Source organism: Cibotium barometz, chromosome 16 (genome assembly GCF_041138505.1).
Source record: "Cibotium barometz isolate CiBa-2024 chromosome 16, ASM4113850v1, whole genome shotgun sequence".
Taxonomy (NCBI): Eukaryota; Viridiplantae; Streptophyta; class Polypodiopsida; order Cyatheales; family Cibotiaceae; genus Cibotium; species Cibotium barometz.
The window spans coordinates 36,528,012-36,548,249 of record NC_141061.1 but is presented as its reverse complement, the minus strand read 5'-3'; the positions used below and the strand labels follow the sequence as shown (position 1 = coordinate 36,548,249).

Here is a 20,238-nt window from a genome sequence, read left to right as displayed (position 1 = left end):
TCCCACTTCCTCCCAACTTCCACCACATCTGCTTCAATTGGCCTTCTACACATGGCAGCATCCCATATCCCTGTAAGACACCCTCATTGATTCAATTGATTGGTCTCTTACAGACCATACCTTTCCCCTAGATCCGGCTGAGGATTTTATAGCTCCCCCGAGTACTTCCGGCATTGACCTTAGTGGCGGTGGTGCCCTGGAACTACCTAACCGCAAGTCACATAGGAATCCAACCTAAGTGGTGTATGCCCTATAGTTCCTATGCATGGAAGACAAAGGGGCAACTTATAACTTTCCCTACATTAAAGGCCCCACACCCCTTACCACCATGGAGATACCACTCCAAATGAAGAACTTCAATGACCTCTACTACACATTGGGATTTGGAATATGACATAGAGCATACTTGAGCTTAAGGGGAGTATTGAAGTGTGCAAGCTCAAGTATAAGAGCATGTGAACAAGGTTTGAACCTTAAGTTAAAAGCATACAAGAAGCTCAAGTAATACTTGGGAAGAGAGAGCATGGGAAGAAACTCTAAAAGTTTTAAAGTTAATATTTAATACTTTATTGTCAAAAGCTTTCTTTATAATTTTTGAGAAAAGCTATTTGCTTTCGTGAGCATTGTTTATAAATAGCTTAGACCCAAGTATAGTAAAAAGTTTAAGTTTCTGGGCTTCAAGAGTATCTTCAAGGTTTTATCAATAATTATGTATCAATCTGACCGATGGCTTTCCCGCAAGCCCTTCATCACATCTTTCTATGAGACCAAAGGCATATTTGTACCAATGTGAGTTGATAAGTCTCACCCCACATTGAGCCCGACCTCCACCATGTCCAATATTTTATGGGCCCAATTTTGGTACAAAACCCTTGTCTAAAGATACCCAACCCCCCAAAAAAATGGAAAACAAGGAAGAGAGATTGAGAGAGAGAGAGAGAGAGAGAGAGAGAGAGAGAGAGAGAGAGAGAGAGAGAGAAGAATGCAAAGTGTCAAAGAAAGCAGTGTTGGAATTCTCACTAGAAGAAGCTTCTCCATGGGCTCACCTTTTTACCCAATATGTCCATCACCTGCAACATCTACAAGCTCTGCATGTTATAGCCACATAGACAATGCTCTTTCACGAACCTATTTTGAGCCTCACATCACAAGATGTCTAGGTACATTTTTGGATGGACAGACCATGACATGGAAGCAAGCCTGGCCCATGGTATGACCCATTACCGAGAACTTTCTACAATTAGTAAGGACCTTTCGTGCCTCATCTTTGAATACCCCACCCATTCAATCCACCCGGTCTCTAGCCAAAGCCCATGACAATGCCAAGTCCATCAAGCCACAAAGGCCACCCAACTCCATTACGAATGTAGGAATTGGTATACACAAATCCATTGCCATGCCTCTAATAAGCTATTTATTAGAGGCATGTCAAATCCATTGCCATGCCTCTAATAAGCTATTTATCTTAACTCCCTATGAAAAGGAATGTCAAGTAAATGTTGAAGAAAGCAGCAAAGTTGAATAAAGCAGTTGTGTTGGAGAAGTTTTTGTTTCTCACACGGGTACCACACCTTCGGTCCTTTGCCCATACACATCACTTGCATATTTCATGATGGGAATCACATTTTTTATCACTTCTTGTATCTCATGGAACACACAAACACATGCACCTGCAACTAACAACCCTCTAGGTACATTATCTCTCTAGATGGGGGGATAAGCCTGGCCCATGGTATAACCCATCGCTTAGAAACCCTCAACCTTATAGGAACCTCCCTTGAGCTTCCATGCCTATATCCTCCTCCTTAGTTTTCACTCTAATTCACCGCCAACAAAACCTTGCCCTGGCTAATGTATTCATTAAGCATACTATCCTATCATGCCAAGCTGTCTCGCACCCCCATCTAGCCATGCTAATCATTTCATGGTGGTCCTTGCACTAAATTTCCACCACTCATAGGGTGCATATACCGCTTCTCCTAGCTACCTCATAGTCTACACCACTTTCATACACTTTCATACTAAACGAGACCTGACATGAAGAACATCTACATCACCTATCACCTTCTATGCCACCTCGACAACATAAGGACTGCCCAAAGTTTCCCATCACCTTCCCCCATCATCTAGCTACAGATCGGTTCCACTTCTTGGCACAGTAGCAACTTCACCATTGACTTGGGTGATGTAAGGATGCGGTCACCCCATTAGGACGGGGGGTATGTTAACCACTCCATTTGTTAACATGGTTTTGCCCACCCCACCTATGACAGTAAGTCTCTTTACCATATTACCTATGACGAATGGGTGCTTAATTTTTGTAAGACGGCACTGGAACATATAAAGCAGCCTTACCATGAGCTTAATGTAAATAGGAAAAATCTACGGACTTAGTGTACATAGTTGCTTAAGAGTAGTATGTACATAGTTGCTTAAGAGTAGTATGTACATAGTTGCTTCTTAAGAGTAGTAATAGAGGCTGCACTATTTTTAAGTTTGGCCGGCCTAGTGTGATATTAGTCACTCGTATATAAGTCATCTTTGACAATAAGCAAGACATAATAATCCCCTTGCACAATAGTTTACTTGTGAGCTCTCCTTCTTCCCTCTTCTTGCTTTCTGTATGCTTTTGAATTAATGCTTGCTCGATGGATGCATGCTTGAATAGGGTTAATCGTAGGCTTTCCTCTTCGATTACCTTCTTCTTCCCCTACTTTTTGTAAGCAAAGGATTGTCTCTTCTTGTTGCCTCCATATAGATAGGCATTAAGAGCTCTCCCTTCACCCCTTTAGCAAGAACCATTTTGGTCTGACAACAAAGTGAGAATGTGACAGACAAGCTAGCACACCCACAAGGGAAGTTACAATTGTGGCTCTAAGGTAAGACCCAATGACACATGCTTCCTCAAGGCTAAGGTAGGCTCTTGACTTGAACACATAGAAAGGCATCTCAAAAACGTAAGGGAAAGGCTAACCAGATAGAATACCGGAAACAATAGCCATGAGACTAGGGAGTAAGCCGGATAAGAAACTAAATGCGAGGTGGTGCAAGGCCAAGAAGAAGAAGCCAATGTAGATGGTAGCCCCAACCAAGCACGGTCTCGAAATAACCAATTGGCAAACCCAAAGCATATGCTGGCAAATAAGAAACCTAAAACGGAACAAACAACTAGAAAAGGGACCATGAAGACGTGACTAGTAAACTGAGAAGAAACTTGAGAAGTAGAACACAATGACACCACACAAACACAAACTCTGAAGTAGCGCTACCGTCAACCCTCTTCTTGACAAACTGGTAAGTGTGGTAAAATTTATAAACTCTTCTGCTATTGCTTATTTTGGGGGAGCTAAATTTTTAAACGCTCCTTTTACTGCTTATTTTCCACAATGTGGGTAGAGCATTTGGGAGGGTAGAGCTAGTACAATTGGGATGGTTGTAAGTACACAATCAAATAGTCCAAAGGCATACCCCAAAAAGTCCAAAAGCTTCTAGTGGGGAGGGTAGAGCTAGTACAACTGGGATGGTTTGTAAAGTACACAACCGAATAGTCCAAAGGCATACCCCGAAAAGTCCAAAAGCTTCTAGTAACTAGAAAGTATGAGAACCAACACCGAGGCCTACACATATCACCAATCCCAAGCTACCTGACCCACACATTCCAGATGAGCACGCATAGTGCACAAAGTCCATTTCAAGCTCACATACGGCCTACACTAACCTTGTCCCAACTCCTCACATTAGGATCGTTGTTTTGACATAGCTCCCATATTACGATCCTTGTTTTGACTTAGCTCCCACACCTATTCACATTGAGTCTTCTTTTTGCTACATCTAACCCTCTTCCTCGCATTACACTTCACATAAAAAACGACTAAGCACACATTAAAACATGACTCAAGCCCACATGCGGCCTGCACTAACCTTTGTCCTAACTCCTCACATTACAATATTTATTTTGACCTAGCTCCTATTCCTACTAATTGAGTCCTTTTTTGCTACATCCATCCCTCTTCCCCGCATTGCACATCTTACATACAACCCATACACCACAATATATACAAGGGTGCCACAACATAATGATGCCAGTGGGGTAATGCTAGTGGGATGTGTGAGTGTTCAAAGTGTACTTGCACTTCAAATTTCCCTATATATAAAAAATCATGCAATAACAACATTGTTGTGAGTGAGTATGTGTGTGGTTGGACCAAAACAGAGTATGATCTTTGTGAATGCATATTTTTAATTATAGAGGGTAAGGCCTAAATCCAAGACCAAACAAATAGGTTACTTTTTACATCAGCATAAGAAAACTAGATCTTTTCTCTCAAATTGAAAGACCTTTACTAGCAACTCATGGTTTACTTTATGTGTGTGTGTGTGTACTTATATTTATATAATATTTAGTCAATATGTATTTAGCTATAGGCATGGTTTTTCTCCAACAGTTAATATCTGGAGTGAGCTATTGCCACGCTGTGGTAATTAAGGCTTGTTTTGTTGAATTTTAAGTAACGAGTAGAAGTAATAGGTTCATAATTCACACAGCCCATCTGCATATGTTTTGTTAGCAAATTTGCCATAGAGTCTTATAATGCCTACTATTCCCCTCCATCTATACACGGTTATAGCCACACACATGAAAAAGCACTATATTTATAAAATATTCACCTTCATTGGGGCCTCAGTATCCTACAACAGCCTCATGTATAGAAAATTCAAAAAGTGATACCTTGGTGCTTACTCTACAAAAAGGTTTTCAACACATCAATACCTTTTTTTCATTATACCTATTAACCATATAGTTGGTAGAGAAAAAACTCACCATGCTTTTAGGTGTACTCAAGACTTTAACTATACAACACTATGCGGGGTAATACTCGCCACCATGGAGGACTAGCCACCCATTGCTATTTGATCCCAACTTGGGACCAGCTAAAAACTCAAATAGGTTGGGTCCATGGATAGCATCTATCCCCTTGATTAGACTTCATGAGTTGGTGGACTAACCATCCATTCCTGTTTTGATCCCAACTTGGGACTAACTTAAAAACTCAAATAGGGTGCGTGGCGAGTGACTACCCTTGATCGAGCTTCACGGGTTGTTGGATTAACAAACTACTAATTTAATCCATTAAAAACTTGGCTCTTAATGTTTAACATCAAAAAGTTTAGATGATTTATTCATCTCCTTTGGCATTATCTTGTTGTTCCAAAATCTCAACTGTTGGCTCAATAAAATAACATAAAGCATGAGAACTCTTCAAAGCATGTGAATAATTCCTTGTAAAAATCTCCTTATCTTGAAAAATGCACACGTACTCTCTTTTCTCCCAAAAAATTGCACAAGTACTCTTTTCTCCCAAAAAATTGCACAAGTACTTTTTTCTTCCAAAAAAAGCACACATGAATCTAAAGTGATCCAAAAGATGTCATGCACTCTTTTTTCCTTGAACAAAAACCATACTATAATTTTATCAAAAGCATATCCTAAGCTCCAAATATGTATTATATATCTAATAAAATCAAGTACTTCTCTATTTTTAATATGTGAGTACTCTCATCTCTCTTTCTTCCCTCCTTTTAGTCAAACCCATTTAAGTATTAACTCTTTACATTGCTTAGGTATTAAACACTCATTAAAATATTAAATTTAGCAACTATATCTTAGAATATATTTCACCTCAAAGGTCAACAAATCCTATTCATATGTACCCAATTATTTTTCTACCATAAAGAATTAAAACAAAAATACAAAAATAGCGAGCTCTTATAGTTGAGTTGAGAGTAGTTAGTGCCTAAGGGTATATTATCTTGACAACAACAACAATAGCATTGAATAAATAGAATAATTGCAGAGTCCTATATGAACCCTCAATGAGTCCTATATGGACTCTACAAGCTACCCTATAGATAGAGAAGCTCACAATCCCAAGGAAGGAGGGTCGCTATGATATTAAAAAAAGATTAAGTTTGGTAGTTTAGTTGGTGGAATTGGTTGTAATGTTGTTAGAGTCTTGAGAGTTTGGTGGTAATGCCAAGTTGAATTGTATCAAGAGATCAAGAGTCAATGGTTGTTCAAGCCTTGGCCAAGTCTCATGTACCATGAGTCATGTGAAGTACTTTATAAGGCACATGGGTAGGCCACTTGTGGAAGGTGGATAAGCATCACCACTTTTATAAATAGATTGATGGAAGAATGCATAAAAAGAAGAAGGCTTGGCCACTATGATGAGACAATGGAAGAAGAGAAAGCTCTAGTAGATGTCATCAAAAGAAGAAGGCTTGGCCACTATGATGACTATGGAATAAAAGAAGCAAGAATTTGGCCATAGGGTGTTTGTAACCACATTGAAACTTAAGGCAACTAAGATTACTCAGACGAGGAATACACTCTTCACCCCCCCATAGGGTTTTAAGTAATAGGTGGTGGGATAACTTTCATAAATGCCACCCAAAATTGGTGTTGTGGGTGGATGAGGGGCTTGAGCAATCTTCGGCATTGAGTTTTCATCGTGAGATCATGCCAACCCAACAACTTGAGAATATTGTAGAGAAACCTCGATATCCTACAATAAATATTTGCAAATACTATTGAAACTTGTTGCCATGGATTAAGGGATAAAGTCATAAACTTGCGAGCCAAGAAGGGGACTTGCAATGTATATGATTCAATGTTTGATTTTAGAGAATGGCTTATATATCTTCTATGTTGCTTCAATGCTAACAGATTTGCAATTTCATTTTACTATATCTTCAAATTCCAAAGTGTGGGAAGCATCATGTCCACAAAGGAGGGCATAAATGGTTGTTAACTTGTTACTTGCTTGGCTAGAACAAGAATCAGTATAGGAAGGAAATGGATATTTGGCATGGAGGAAGAGCACATAACACTTAAGCAAACAAAGTTTATTTGATGGGTATTGCCTCTCGAGCATAGGCACTTTCATTCACAGAATCTAACTTCAAGGCTCATTTTCAGGCAACTGGCATATAGCCCCTCAACGAGAATGTTGTGACATTTTTTCAGAATGCCTTGTGATTGTGAACCTAAATGTAACAAGAATATGAGAAGAACAAGGGAGTCTTTCGGAATTAAATTGCGCAAGACAAGTCCTATAAATACTCCAACAAATCAAGAGCTAGAAGCGATTGCAATCAGAGCACTTGGATCTATGGGCAACGAAGGCCAAGTTTTTAAGGCCTTTGTGGACTTGTAGTAATAGTTTAATATGACCTTTAAGCATTACATAGAGAGCATCAAAGCAAAGACCACTAAGGAAGAGGAAATTGCTGGAAACAATGAGGGGAAGAGGCTAGAGAGGGACCAAAAGAGGAAGAAAACTTTGGCTATAGTAGAGGCTGATAGAAAGTGGAGGGAGGAAGAAAAGATGGCAAAGCAAGCGCATAGAGATTGGAAGGATGAACAATTGTTTTTAAATAATCAAGTGAGGTATGGAACAATCTCAAATGCTAGATAATTACTGGTCTCGCTAAGATGTGGGAGACCAAGCATGAGTACTGAAAATTAAGGTAGGTTCGAGAAGGTTGGGGTAAAATTTGAATTTGGAGGTTGGAGAAGTGCTGAGCACAAGCGCGTAGTTGAGTTGGTAGAACGGTTGGGTTCTAGCGACGAGAGGACCCGGGTTTGATGTCATCAGGGCTACGCGACGTGGGTATGTGTATGTGTGTCCGAATATATATCGATCTCCCTCACACAAAAGTGCTGAGCACGGGTGAACCCCACTCTCTTATAGTGCTCATGCCTAAGCATTCTACAAGAGTACAAAGTTAAAACCACAACGGTCGCCTCTAATTATAGTGTCATTTAAGTAGCTCTCTGACACCTTTGTCCGAAAGAAGGTGAAGAGTTTTAAGTTGTGTTGGTTAAATCTTTTCAGAGCTCAAAACCAAAGAACGCCTCCGACTTCTAAGTGCGCCCGATGGCGCCCTCGTTGTCTTCACCAGGAAGAGGAGGAGAGGAAGCGAAGCTGCGCTCGCTGCTCCTCTCTGCGCCCTCCTCATCGTCGGCGGAGTTCATCGCCGCCGCCTCCCGCGCGGCCGAAACGCTCCTGCAAAGCCAGCAGTCTCCTTCGCAGGCCCGCGATTTCTACACCCTCTCCTTCCCAGCTCTTCTGCAAAAGATCTTCGGCTTCCAACAAGAAGAAGGCGCCCACGCTTCATCATCATCACCGCCTTCTTCTTCTTCGTCGAATGGCTGGCTTTCCGCTGCCTCCTCTCCTTACAACGAGGGCGCAGCCAAAGCCCTTATCTCTCTGCTGTCTCCTTCGGGGGCCCTCTTAAGCTCTCTGCTCAAATTAGACAAGCAAAACTCGCCGTTGCGCTTCGTTTTCCCCACAGAGAGGCTTCCAGACTGGCTTCAGCGATCGCTGAAGGGCGCCCTGAATCACACCCCCTCGCACGTGCCTAGCCCCTCGTACGCGCCAAAGCTCTTCAGGGACCGCATCAAGGTCGACTCCAGCGGAGCCTCGCACGTGCAGCTCGACGTCTTCGAGTATTTCTTCTTCTGGTTCGCCTACTACGCCACCTGCAAGCCCGACACCAGCAGCGGCACTACTAAGGAGGACTCCATCAAGGACAATTCTGTTCTCCAGTCCCTTCAAAAGAGGTCTTTCCCCAATTGGGTCGCGGGCCTTCATCAACATCAACCGTCTTTCCCAAATTGGGTTGTGGGTCTCCGTCAACCATCACAACAACATGGCGCTAACATCAGCCCTCACGTGGGTCCTTACCTGCAACTTCTGCAGCTTTACCTCACACATTTTGTGCCCATAACACCATCCTCCCCATGGTGGCAGCACGATAAACTGCCCACAACTGCCGCGACAAGCATTTCCTCTCGTGCAGACTTCCTCGTTCACACCCTTGTGGAGTTCTGGCTTGTAGATGATGACGATCATATAACTCCAAATGATGTTCCAACTTTCATTCCTCCCAGTTCACAGTTGACACATGCCCTGAGAATCTTTGTCAATCACATCAACAAGTTTTGTTCTTTGTCCGGTGGTTTGGCTACAGGCCCCACATACCCACAGCTATTGCAAAGACCATTGTACAGATTCCTCCGGCGAGCGTTCTGGTCATGGACAGTGGCAAGCCCTGTCAAGAAGGCTTCTGGAGTTGTAGACATATGGTTGGACTACCTGCAACCTTGGGTTTCAGGAGGGGATGTGGATTCCAGCTCAGGGAAAGGTGTAGAACCACTATATGTGTACTCTGAAAGGTGGCAGAGTTTCGTGGCTGCAAATTATCTCTTCTACACAAGTCTTACGGTTCACTTCTTTGAGTTTGCACTCAAGTACATGCATGTCGATCTGGAGGCAATGTTGCAAATGACATCAAAGGTATGAAAGCTGAGTGATTCTTGCATCTTTTTGTTTTTGCAACTCATTTGTGTAGATTGACACATGTTCAGATGTGATTTTGCTTAAGAGGCTTAAAAAATAATTGGTTCTTTGTATATTTGAATGGCTAATGAATTGTGCACATGGACACATGCATGCATCATGACTGCTAGCTAGGGTTTGCAAAGTGCCACCTATTTGTGGGTCCTAACTGATAAAATCGACAGAGGCCCGAGTGATGGTGAGGTTAAGAGACGCACATCATAGATTAGGTGCACAGCCATGGTGGGTTACCATGGGCAGCTCCATAAGGGCAAGTGAAACAGCCCTTAATAGGGGGTAAGGGGTATTTCCCCCCTTTTTTTGGGTTCTTTGCTGCTGCTTTTGTCACTTTAAGAAGCTTCTCACTATCTGCAAATTGAAATGAATTGATGGGAATAACTGAAGGGAGACTTGAAAATTTGACATGCCAAAACATCTTTTTGGCCACCATAAAAATGTACCAATTCCATGGCAAGGGGAAATCCAAGGCAAGTGACATTACTTCTAATTGTGACATTTTCAAGGCATAGTAATTCACAGACACTCAATTTGAACAGTCTTTCTTCTTCCCACAAGACAACAGAGGTGTTGGAAATAAAGCTCCAATATATGTGAGTTTGAGCACGTGCGTGAGTGTGCACCGACATTGTGTGCAAAATGTGTGTAAGTTCAAATGGTTTGAGAGTGTGCACTGTGAGGCGTGTGAAAGTGATTGGGTGAGTTGGATAGATTGAGTGATGTAAGGGATGAAGTCAAATGTGTGATGCAAGCAATGATGTCAAGTTGAGCCTTCGTGGCTATTTATGAGTGTGACATTTTTTATGAATAGATTTGGTGTAACTTTGAGAGTTCATTATCTTGCTTTCCTTTCATAATTGACTTGTTTATTACAAATAAATTATCAGCACTTGCTTCTTTGATCCTCCCTAGGCCCCACGTTTTTCATGATTAACAGTGCTAGATTAGGGTTACTTTTTCCCTATTTAGTCATGATTATAGTAGTATTGAGACCTTGAACATCCGATTAGTGATTACATGTGTTGTTTTGCTTCCTTTGGCTACAGATCTGCCCTTGTTTTGCAATTTTCCCTTCTTGTTTTGAGAGAGAGAGAGAGAGAGAGAGATTAACGTCTATAAGAGGCCAAAGTGGCCTATGAGACAAAAGTACCAATACATCCAAAACTCAAGGAAACTAAATGTCCCGAGTAGAAAATGAAAAGCATAAATTGAAAAACAACTAGCTATAACATGTGGCCAAAGAGGAACTAGTGGCCTGATACAACTGGTAGAAAAAGCCATATCTGATAAAAGTGTGGAATTGAAAAATGGTAAGCTATGGGAAGCAACTGAGATAAACTCATTCCATAATGTCTTGCATAGGTTGATCCAACATAGACAGGCTGAAGCGCCGAGGTTGTGCCGCACGATGTCGTGCCAATATCGCTTGTATCCCTTGATAATGTCGCGGTTGGGGCTGCGGCCCAGCGGGTCGTGGACGTTGTGCTCTGCATAGCTCTGCAGCTCTGTCCAAGGCGACTCCTCGAGGTGGCTGTGTGGGCCCAGTTGACTCGTGGTCAATGGTGTGCGGGGTGGCTACTGCTCTGAAGAAGTCGGTAAGGGTGCGTTGGCGTGTCTCGGACATGTCTCCCCTGTCTGGAGTGTAGGATGTGGTCTCGGTGTCTGCGCAGCTCGAGGAGAAAATGCCCAAGGCAACGCTGGGCTAAGTAGTCCATCACTCTAGACAATGGCCCAAATCCATCTCGGAAGAGGCAATGAAAGCGCCCCCGGATCTGGTAGTACACTGGGCACCGACACATGTAGTGCTCCTCAGTCTCTGGCTCCAGCTGACAGAATTGGCAAATCTGATCCTTAGGGGCAAGGGAGACGGCTCCATATTGATTGGTCTCTATCCTCAGCTGATGTGAAGATGTGCAGATCTAGCCAATAGCACATTTGACTCCATGAGAGAGGTGAATGTCCATGTACCTCGGGCGGACAACAAAACCATCAAGGATAAGTGGAGAAGATCCTCTTGGTAGAAAGCCATCTTCGTCCCTATTGGCTTGGCCGGTGTGATCCAGGTGCGTGCTATGTGTAGCTGAATGATATCCATCCTGATGATCTTGTTGAGCTCACTCCGGCTCAAGGGCGAGTTACACTCGCCCGGGAAGCGCGGGAGTGGGCGTGCATCAATTGACCATGAGCATAGTTAAACATTTCGGCATTTAATCATAGCCATTAAACAATCCACAAAGCTGAAAGTAAAAGTTGCACATATAACACCGCATAGAGGCCGGAATGGGGTAACTCGCCTGGGAAGCGCGGGAGTGGGCGTGCATCACTTGACCATGAGCATAGTAAACATTTCGGCATTTAATCATAGCCATTAAACAATCCACAAAGCTGAAAGTAAAAGTTGCAATATAACACTGCATAGAGGTCGGAATGGGCCGAAATGTTTAACTCGCCTGGGAAGCGCGAGAGTGGGCGTGCATCAATTGACCATGAGCATAGTTAAACATTTCGGCATTTAATCATAGCCATTAAACAATCCACAAAGCTGAAAGTAAAAGTTGCACATATAACACCGCATAGAGGCCGGAATGGGGTAACTCGCCTGGGAAGCGCGGGAGTGGGCGTGCATCACTTGACTATGAGCATAGTTAAACATTTCGGCATTTAATCATAGCCATTAAACAATCCACAAAGCTGAAAGTAAAAGTTGCAATATAACACTGCATAGAGGTCGGAATGGGCCGAAATGTTTAACTCGCCTGGGAAGCGCGAGAGTGGGCGTGCATCAATTGACCATGAGCATAGTTAAACATTTCGGCATTTAATCATAGCCATTAAACAATCCACAAAGCTGAAAGTAAAAGTTGCACATATAACACCGCATAGAGGCCGGAATGGGGTGACTCGCCTGGGAAGCGCGGGAGTGGGCGTGCATCACTTGACCATGAGCATAGTTAAACATTTCGGCATTTAATCATAGCCATTAAACAATCCACAAAGCTGAAAGTAAAAGTTGCACATATAACACTGCATAGAGGTCGGAATGGGCCGAAATGTTTAACTCGCCTGGGAAGCGCGGGAGTGGGCGTGCATCAATTGACCATGAGCATAGTTAAACATTTCGGCATTTAATCATAGCCATTAAACAATCCACAAAGCTGAAAGTAAAAGTTGCACATATAACACCGCATAGAGGCCGGAATGGGGTGACTCGCCTGGGAAGCGCGGGAGTGGGCGTGCATCACTTGACCATGAGCATAGTTAAACATTTCGGCATTTAATCATAGCCATTAAACAATCCACAAAGCTGAAAGTAGAAGTTGCACATATAACACTGCATAGAGGTCGGAATGGGCCGAAATGTTTAACTCGCCTGGGAAGCGCGGGAGTGGGCGTGCATCAATTGACCATGAGCATAGTTAAACATTTCGGCATTTAATCATAGCCATTAAACAATCCACAAAGCTGAAAGTAAAAGTTGCACATATAACACCGCATAGAGGCCGGAATGGGGTAACTCGCCTGGGAAGCGCGGGAGTGGGCGTGCATCACTTGACCATGAGCATAGTTAAACATTTCGGCATTTAATCATAGCCATTAAACAATCCACAAAGCTGAAAGTAAAAGTTGCACATATAACACTGCATAGAGGTCGGAATGGGCCGCCCCCCCCCCCCCTTTGGAGTATTTCATTATCCAAGGAGAAATATAACATGTACAAGCTTTGAGGGCTTTACTTCCCCCATGGGAGATGTTGGATTATCCATATACAATCATGAACCTGTCCTTCATCCAATATAGCTATCCAACATGTCCTTCCATAGGTGCACAAACATGTATAACAGCCCACATGGCTCTTCCATACGTGCATAAACTTGTATGATAGCCCATATGGCTCTTCCACGAGCACATAAACCTGTAAACCAGCCCATGTGGCTCATCCATGAACTCATAAACCTGTAAACCAGCCCATGTGGCTCATTCATGATCTCATAAACCTGTTTAACAGCCTATATGTCGCATCCATGTGCACCAAAACCTGTAAACCGGCCCATATGGCTCATCCATGAACTCATAAACCTGTATAACAGCCTGTATATGGCATAAAACCATAAATTTCAGCAAGCTTTAGGACTGTTTTGCTGAAAAACAGCCATCCGGGGTGTGCAAGATGGTGTAGAGTAGTGAAAATCATCTTCCCCAAGCTGGACATGGCTACGGTGGGCTTAGAAATGAAGAGAAATGGAGAGTTTTTCAGCTTCCAAAAATCTGCTTGAAGCTCAAACTCGCCCAAGAGATAACTCTCACTGTCATGGCCCTGTGAAAATGGAACAGCACAAGTGTGGGCATGGTGGTTGCTGAGTCAGACTATGGAATGATTCACATGGGGGGTGCCCGGACAGAGTTAATGATGTGTGGACATCCCTAGGTGTGAAGGGGGGAACTAGAACATTAGAATTTTAATGTTTTATTAAAGTTGCCCCTAGGCCTTGAATGGGAGAAGAGATTAGGGTTAGAGATTCATGTGGGAGACATACACAGAGAAAACAACAAGGGAGAGAGAGAGAGAGAGAGTTGTGGGGATAAGTCAACTCATGATATGAGTGTGTGACTCCCCTATCACACATGTATATTGCACTAGTACACATAGTGCACTTAGTACATTAAAAGTACTAAGTGTACTATGTACTATAACTTATGGGCTTGTACACACTATAAGGGTGGGCATAGTGCCTTTACCCCAACAACCTCCCACTTAAAGGCAAAGTGCCCTTAAGTAAAGGAAAAGAAAAATCAGCATGTACATGATAATATACAAGGCCATATCAAGGCTGAAAATGGCCTCATCCAATGCCCATCAAGTGTCTGCAATGAGCAAACCGCTCCGGAGGCAAACTCTTTGTCAACAGATCAGCCGGGTTGTCATCCGTATGAATCTTAACAAGCTGAATTTGCTTGTTCTCTATCACCTCTCTGATGAAGTGATACTTCACATCCACATGCTTTGTCTTTGCATGAAAGACAGGGTTCTTTGCCAACTGGATGGCACTCTGACTGTCACAATGCAACAATGGAATATCCCCTGTATAGCCCAAATCAACCACTAACCGAGATAGCCATAATGCCTCCTTGCAAGCCTCTGTGGCTGCAATATACTCGGCCTCTGTAGTAGATAAGGCTGTGCACTTCTGCATCCTGGATATCCATGACACAGCACCTCCTGTGAATGTAAATACATAACCGGTACTAGACTTCCGGTTATCTGGATGACCGGCATAATCCGAATCCGTGTAACCATGCACTAATGCATCCTGTTTTGCCAAAACAAATGCACATATCCTGTGTGCCCTTCAGGTATCTCATGACACCTTTCACTGCTTCCCAATGCTTCTTGCCAGGGTTGGCCATGTATCTAGAAACCACTCCCACTGCAAATGCAATGTCCGGCCTAGTAGCAACCATGGCATACATGAGACTGCCACAAGCTGAAGTATACAGAATCTTGGCCATATCAGCCCTGCCACTATCTGACTGTGGGCTGTCCATAGCACTGAGTTTCACATATGGAGGCAAAGGAGTACTAGTCTTCTTCCCCCCATCCATATTGAACCTCTGCAAGACTTTGCCAATGTATTCCTTCTGAGACAAATACAACACATGCTGATTTCTGTCCCGAAGTATCCGCATACCCAAAATGTGATTTGCATCACCCAAATCCTTCATATCAAAGGTTTGATGCAGCCTCTGCTTCAAGGCATCCATCTCCTTACGAGATTTCCCGGCAATCAACATATCATTAACATACAAGATGAGGATCAATAGACTGCCATCCAAAGCTTTCTTGGTGTACAAGCAGTGATCTATGTCACTTCTCCTGAATTTTTGGGATTTCATGAATGTATCAAATTTATGATACCATTCTCTTGGTGCCTGTTTGAGCCCATAAAGACTTTTTTTCAGCTTGCATACAAGCTTCTCCTTTCCACTTACTGCATAACCCTCTGGCTGTTGCATATATATCTCCTCATGGAGATCACCGTGAAGAAAAGCAGTCTTCACATCCATCTGAATCAAGTCCAGATCATCATGCGCAACCAAAGCTAACACAGCTCTAAGTGTGGTCATTTTGACCACTGGAGAGAAGATCTCATCAAAGTCCACACCATATTCCTGCTTGAAGCCCTTAGCCACTAACCTGGCTTTGTATCTTGGCTTTGCATCTGGTGCAACTTTGAGCCTGTATACCCACTTGCATGGCAAAACCTTTTTGCGTGGAGGCAAATGCACCAATTTCCATGTTCCATTCTTGTGCAGAGAATCCATCTCTGACTTCATGGCACGCTCCCAAAGAGCCTTGTCTGCCCTCTGTAAAGCCTCTTTATAACATGAGGGCTCCCCACAGTCAGTAAGCATCAAGTAGTCAACCCCTGGAACAAACCTGTCAGGGGCTCTGGAGGGTCTTGTGGACCTTCGTACCCAATGACCATCATTTGCAGGTTGCTGTCCAGCCTGCATATCACCCATTGGTGGCTCCTGTTCCATGCTATAAGGCTGAAAAATCATGCCCGGTATCTCCTCTAACTGTGGTATATCCATAGGGATATCTTCTGCCATCTCTGGCTGTCCATTTGGACCATTTTCAGCACCATTTAAGGGCTGGTTTTCCTGCTTTAATGGCTGATTTACAGCCCTTTGTTGTTGTCCATGACGTCCATCATCATCAAAGATGACTCTGCCAGGCTCGTGTTGCCTTGCAGGCTCCTTATACATGCATGTTTCATCAAAAATGACATCATTGTTGCGTATAATCTTTCTATTCACGGGATCCCAAAGTCTATACCCCATTTCACCTCTGTCACCATATCCTAGGAATAGGCATTTGTGAGACTTAGGATCAAGTTTGGTGCGCATTTCCCTGCGTATGTGTACGTACGCAACGCAACCAAACACTCTCAAGTGCTTGTATGACGGAGGCTTCCCTGTCCATACTTCCTCTGGCACTTTCCCACCAAGCCTCGTGTTAGCTGACCTGTTTATAAGGTGAACGGCTGTCATAACAGCTTCAGCCCAAAAACCATGAGGTAATGCAGCATGTGACAACATAGAACGGACCTTCTCTTGAATGGTCCTGTTCATCCTCTCTGCTGTCCCGTTTTGTGGAGGATCATAAGGAGTAGAGAGCTCCCTCTTGATGCCTTTACCATCACCAAAGTCCTGAAACTGTTTGGACATATACTCTCCACCATTGTCGGAACGCAAAGCCTTCAGTGTTTTGCCAGTTTGATTCTCAACTAGAGCAACAAACTTCTGAAACACTGAGAATGTATCACTCTTCAAACGAAGAGGATAAACCCACACCTTACGTGTGGCATCATCAATAAAAGACACAAAATATTTTGCCCCTCCCAAAGAAAGCTGAGGCATCTCACATACATCTGTATGCACAAGCTCTAACTGAGCATCTTTCTGTCCAAGAGCTTTCTTGTGGGGGCACTGTAGTTGCCTACCATATATACAATGCTCACAAAACTGAAAACTTGAAAACTTTAGAGAAGGCAAGTAACCCAAACGAGACAATTGCTCCATTCCTTTGACACTCATGTGTCCCAACCGGCTATGCCACATAGAGATTTCCGGCAGCTCGGTTGCATTTACATTAGCATGGTGACAAACACCTGCATGCATAAAGTAAAGAGTGTCCTCCTTAGAGCCTCTGGCAACAACCAGTGAGCCCTTACTAATTTTCCACTTTCCACGACCAAATGTGGTAACATAATCAGCATCATCAAGCTGTCCAGTAGAAAGCAGGTTCTTCTTGATCTCAGGCACATGCCTGACATCATGGAGCATAAGCTGTGAGCCATCTGAAAACACAAGCCTCACATCACCTCTGCCAAGAATCTTGCATGCATGGTTATCACCCAAATAAACCACTCCTTCATTGCCAGCAGTATACCTGACAAACAAGTCTCTGCAACCTGTGACATGAAAGGAGGCACCTGAATCAATGATCCATGAGTGCATACCATGACTACCTGTAAGAAGTGAATGGGCATCAAGTGAAGACGTAAATAGGACCTCATCCTCACTGCCACCTGCATGTGACACATTGATTTCTTCAATCTTGACTCCACTTTTGCCCTTTGGCTTTACATCTTTGGCTTCATCTTTCTCTTTGTCTTTGCCTTTTCCCTTTTCCTTTTGATCATTTTTCCATTTGTAGCATTGCTTTTTAATGTGTCCCTTCTTGCCACAATAATGGCATTCCAAATCCTTTTTGGAGCGAGACTTGCTCCTTCCCCGTTCTTGGCTTTTTCCCCTTTGTTGGGATCTCGCACGTGCATTCATTGCATTGGACTTTCCAACAGAGTTGTTTTTCCTGTTCATCTCTTCTTGAAGAAGAGCACCCTCAACATCTGCATATGACAGCATAGCATGCGAATTGCTAGTGGCTGTCTTGAATGTGTCCCAACTCTCTGGCAAAGTGCATAACAGAAAAGTGGCTTTGAACTCATCGTCCATTGCTAACTTTTGATTAATGACCTGGCTGACAATACCATTAAACTCATTTAGATGGGCTGTCATAGACGCCCCTTCCTTCATCTGAAGACCTATGAGTTTCTTCAACCAATACACTTTGCTTGAGGCACTTTGTTGAGCATACAAGTCCTGCAATCTCTGCCACATTCCCCAAGCTGTCTTCTCTTCACGAATGCTGAAAAGTAATGAGTCTGACACAGACAACATGATAGTAGATCTTGCCAGCTCATCCATATCTTCCCACTCTTCAGTAGTAAGAGAAGCGGGCATTACACCCCTTTCTTTGATAGGCTTGTGCTGCTTTTTCTGGAGCAACACATTATAGCACTGGGTTTGCCAAATATCATAGTTATGTGAGCCTTCAAGCTTCTTGATGTGAAGCAATGAAGAGCTCTCACCTGTGGTTGCCATAGCAATATGCAACCTGTCAATGCCTGACTCCCTGCAAAATGTGCAAACACTGCACCAAAAGCACACAAAGTGCTCACAGTTGTTCTCCCAAGCTTTATCTCCCACTGCGGAAGCACAAATGCAACTTTTCTCCCACTATATGTGATGAAATCACCAAAATCTGGTTGCTGCAGATTTTGGACAGCACCTTAAATGTGCTCTGTTGCCCTTCCAAAGTACTGTACAACAGTACCAAGTGCTCACCACAATGATGTACCAAACCTGTACCGGCAAGTAAAGCAGCTGAAATTGAACCTTTTCCTCACTCAAATCAGTGTACAGCCATGCCAAAACATGCACAAAGCTGTGCCAAATCTGTACCAGCAAGTACAGTAGCAATAAATGCTCTCCTGGCTGTCCAAATGAGTGAAAATCAGACTTTTACAGTCCCAAACACTGCATACAACAGTCCCGAACAGAAATTGGGCAAAAGCCCCTTGACTGCAAGCTGATTTTTGAGGATTCAAGGCATAAAAGTCTTGCCTGCTGCTTTGCCAAGCTCAACAAGCATACGAACTTGAAAAGCCCCTTGATTTAAGATCAATTTCTGATCATACATGGTACATTGACGCACATGAAGGCATCCAAAATCTTCGCGATGCTTCCCCCTGGCCACATATACATCCAGTACATAAAAGCCCCTTGATTTACAGGCACATTGAGTGCTTGTAAGGCATCAACACATTATCCACAGCATCAAATGCGATGGCCTGCATGCAAATCAATCTTAATCGGCACAAAAGCCCCTTGATTTGCACTGCAATTTGCTGCAATTTTGTCCAAATGTGCGATTTCTCACATCATACAGCATGTATGAGTGGTTAATTGCACAATTACATCAAAAGCCCCAAATTTCGACATCCAATTTCCTGCAAATTGATCCTGATTGTGACCAATTTCCTGCAAATTGATCCTGATTGTGACCAATGTCACCCAATTTTGCCAATTTTGCTCAAAATTGAGCAATTGGGCACCTGTACCTGCTCAATTGATTATTGTACCTGCTCAATTGCAAGTCCCAAAAAAAAATGAAGCAAGATACCTTGTAATTTCTGAATTTTGTTGCAGGAAAGGGGAGTGTGCTGAATTTGGTGCTGCTCTGCAGAAATTTGATGCTGTTGGAGGGCTCTTCAGGCGTGCTGCAGAATATGTGGAGACACAAGCTGTTGGTGATGTTGTACACACTGACTGTGTGTATGTTGAAGGTACTGCTGATGCACCTGCAGCTGTACGGATGGCTGGGTAGCGTAGCTCTCCTTAGCAAGCAACGTGTTGCTCTTCTTGGGCGTGGCTATGAGAGGCGCCGTGGCTACCACCCTCTTCTGCCAGCTCCACGACATAGGCCGCCTGTTGACGTTGAGGCGGGCCTTGTCGGACTGCACCTTGGGTGACGTGGACACGTCGCCTGTTGTATTGACGCCTAGTGCAGGTAGCCAGCTGACGACCAAAGCCTTCTCACCTGCTTCGCCTAGCGCCAGTCTACGCCCAGCGCTCGAAAGCCTTCGCCTAGTTGTATTGACGCCCAGCTGACGACCAAAGCCTTCGACGCCTACCAGTTGTGTGCCTTCGCCTGTGTTCGCTCCACGCTCAGTTGCCTGGTTCTGGTACGCAGCCTGTGTTCGCCTGCCTCCCCTTCGCACTAAACGTGTAGACGCCTGGCTGTGTGCAAGGCGATGTTAGGCAGACCAGCGTGGCTGCTGGGCAGCCCACGCTCACACTGACTGGGTCACACCGACAAGCTACTTCAACCCTCCAGGTTCCATGGAGCTACACACACACACACACACAGCCTGCATAGCAGAATTTGAGCCACGCTTTCCTCTTTGAT

At 43.7% G+C, this 20,238-nt stretch overlaps 1 protein-coding gene across 4 annotated transcripts in view; it reads left to right on the top strand.

Moving 5' to 3' along the window:
• The first annotated feature begins 7,811 nt into the window (after positions 1-7,811).
• LOC147630600 (uncharacterized) overlaps positions 7,812-20,238 on the top strand; it is a 64,640-nt gene continuing 52,213 nt past the window's right edge. For 2 of the 4 annotated variants that reach the window (XM_086810537.1, XM_086810535.1), the window contains exon 1: positions 7,915-9,362. In XM_086810537.1, the coding sequence (XP_086666663.1) occupies positions 7,941-9,362 (1,422 nt within the window). In that variant the 5' untranslated portion in view covers positions 7,915-7,940. Of the gene's footprint in view, positions 9,363-20,238 lie in introns of all 4 variants that reach the window. The other 2 variants (XM_086810534.1, XM_086810536.1) reach the window with 2 other exon arrangements.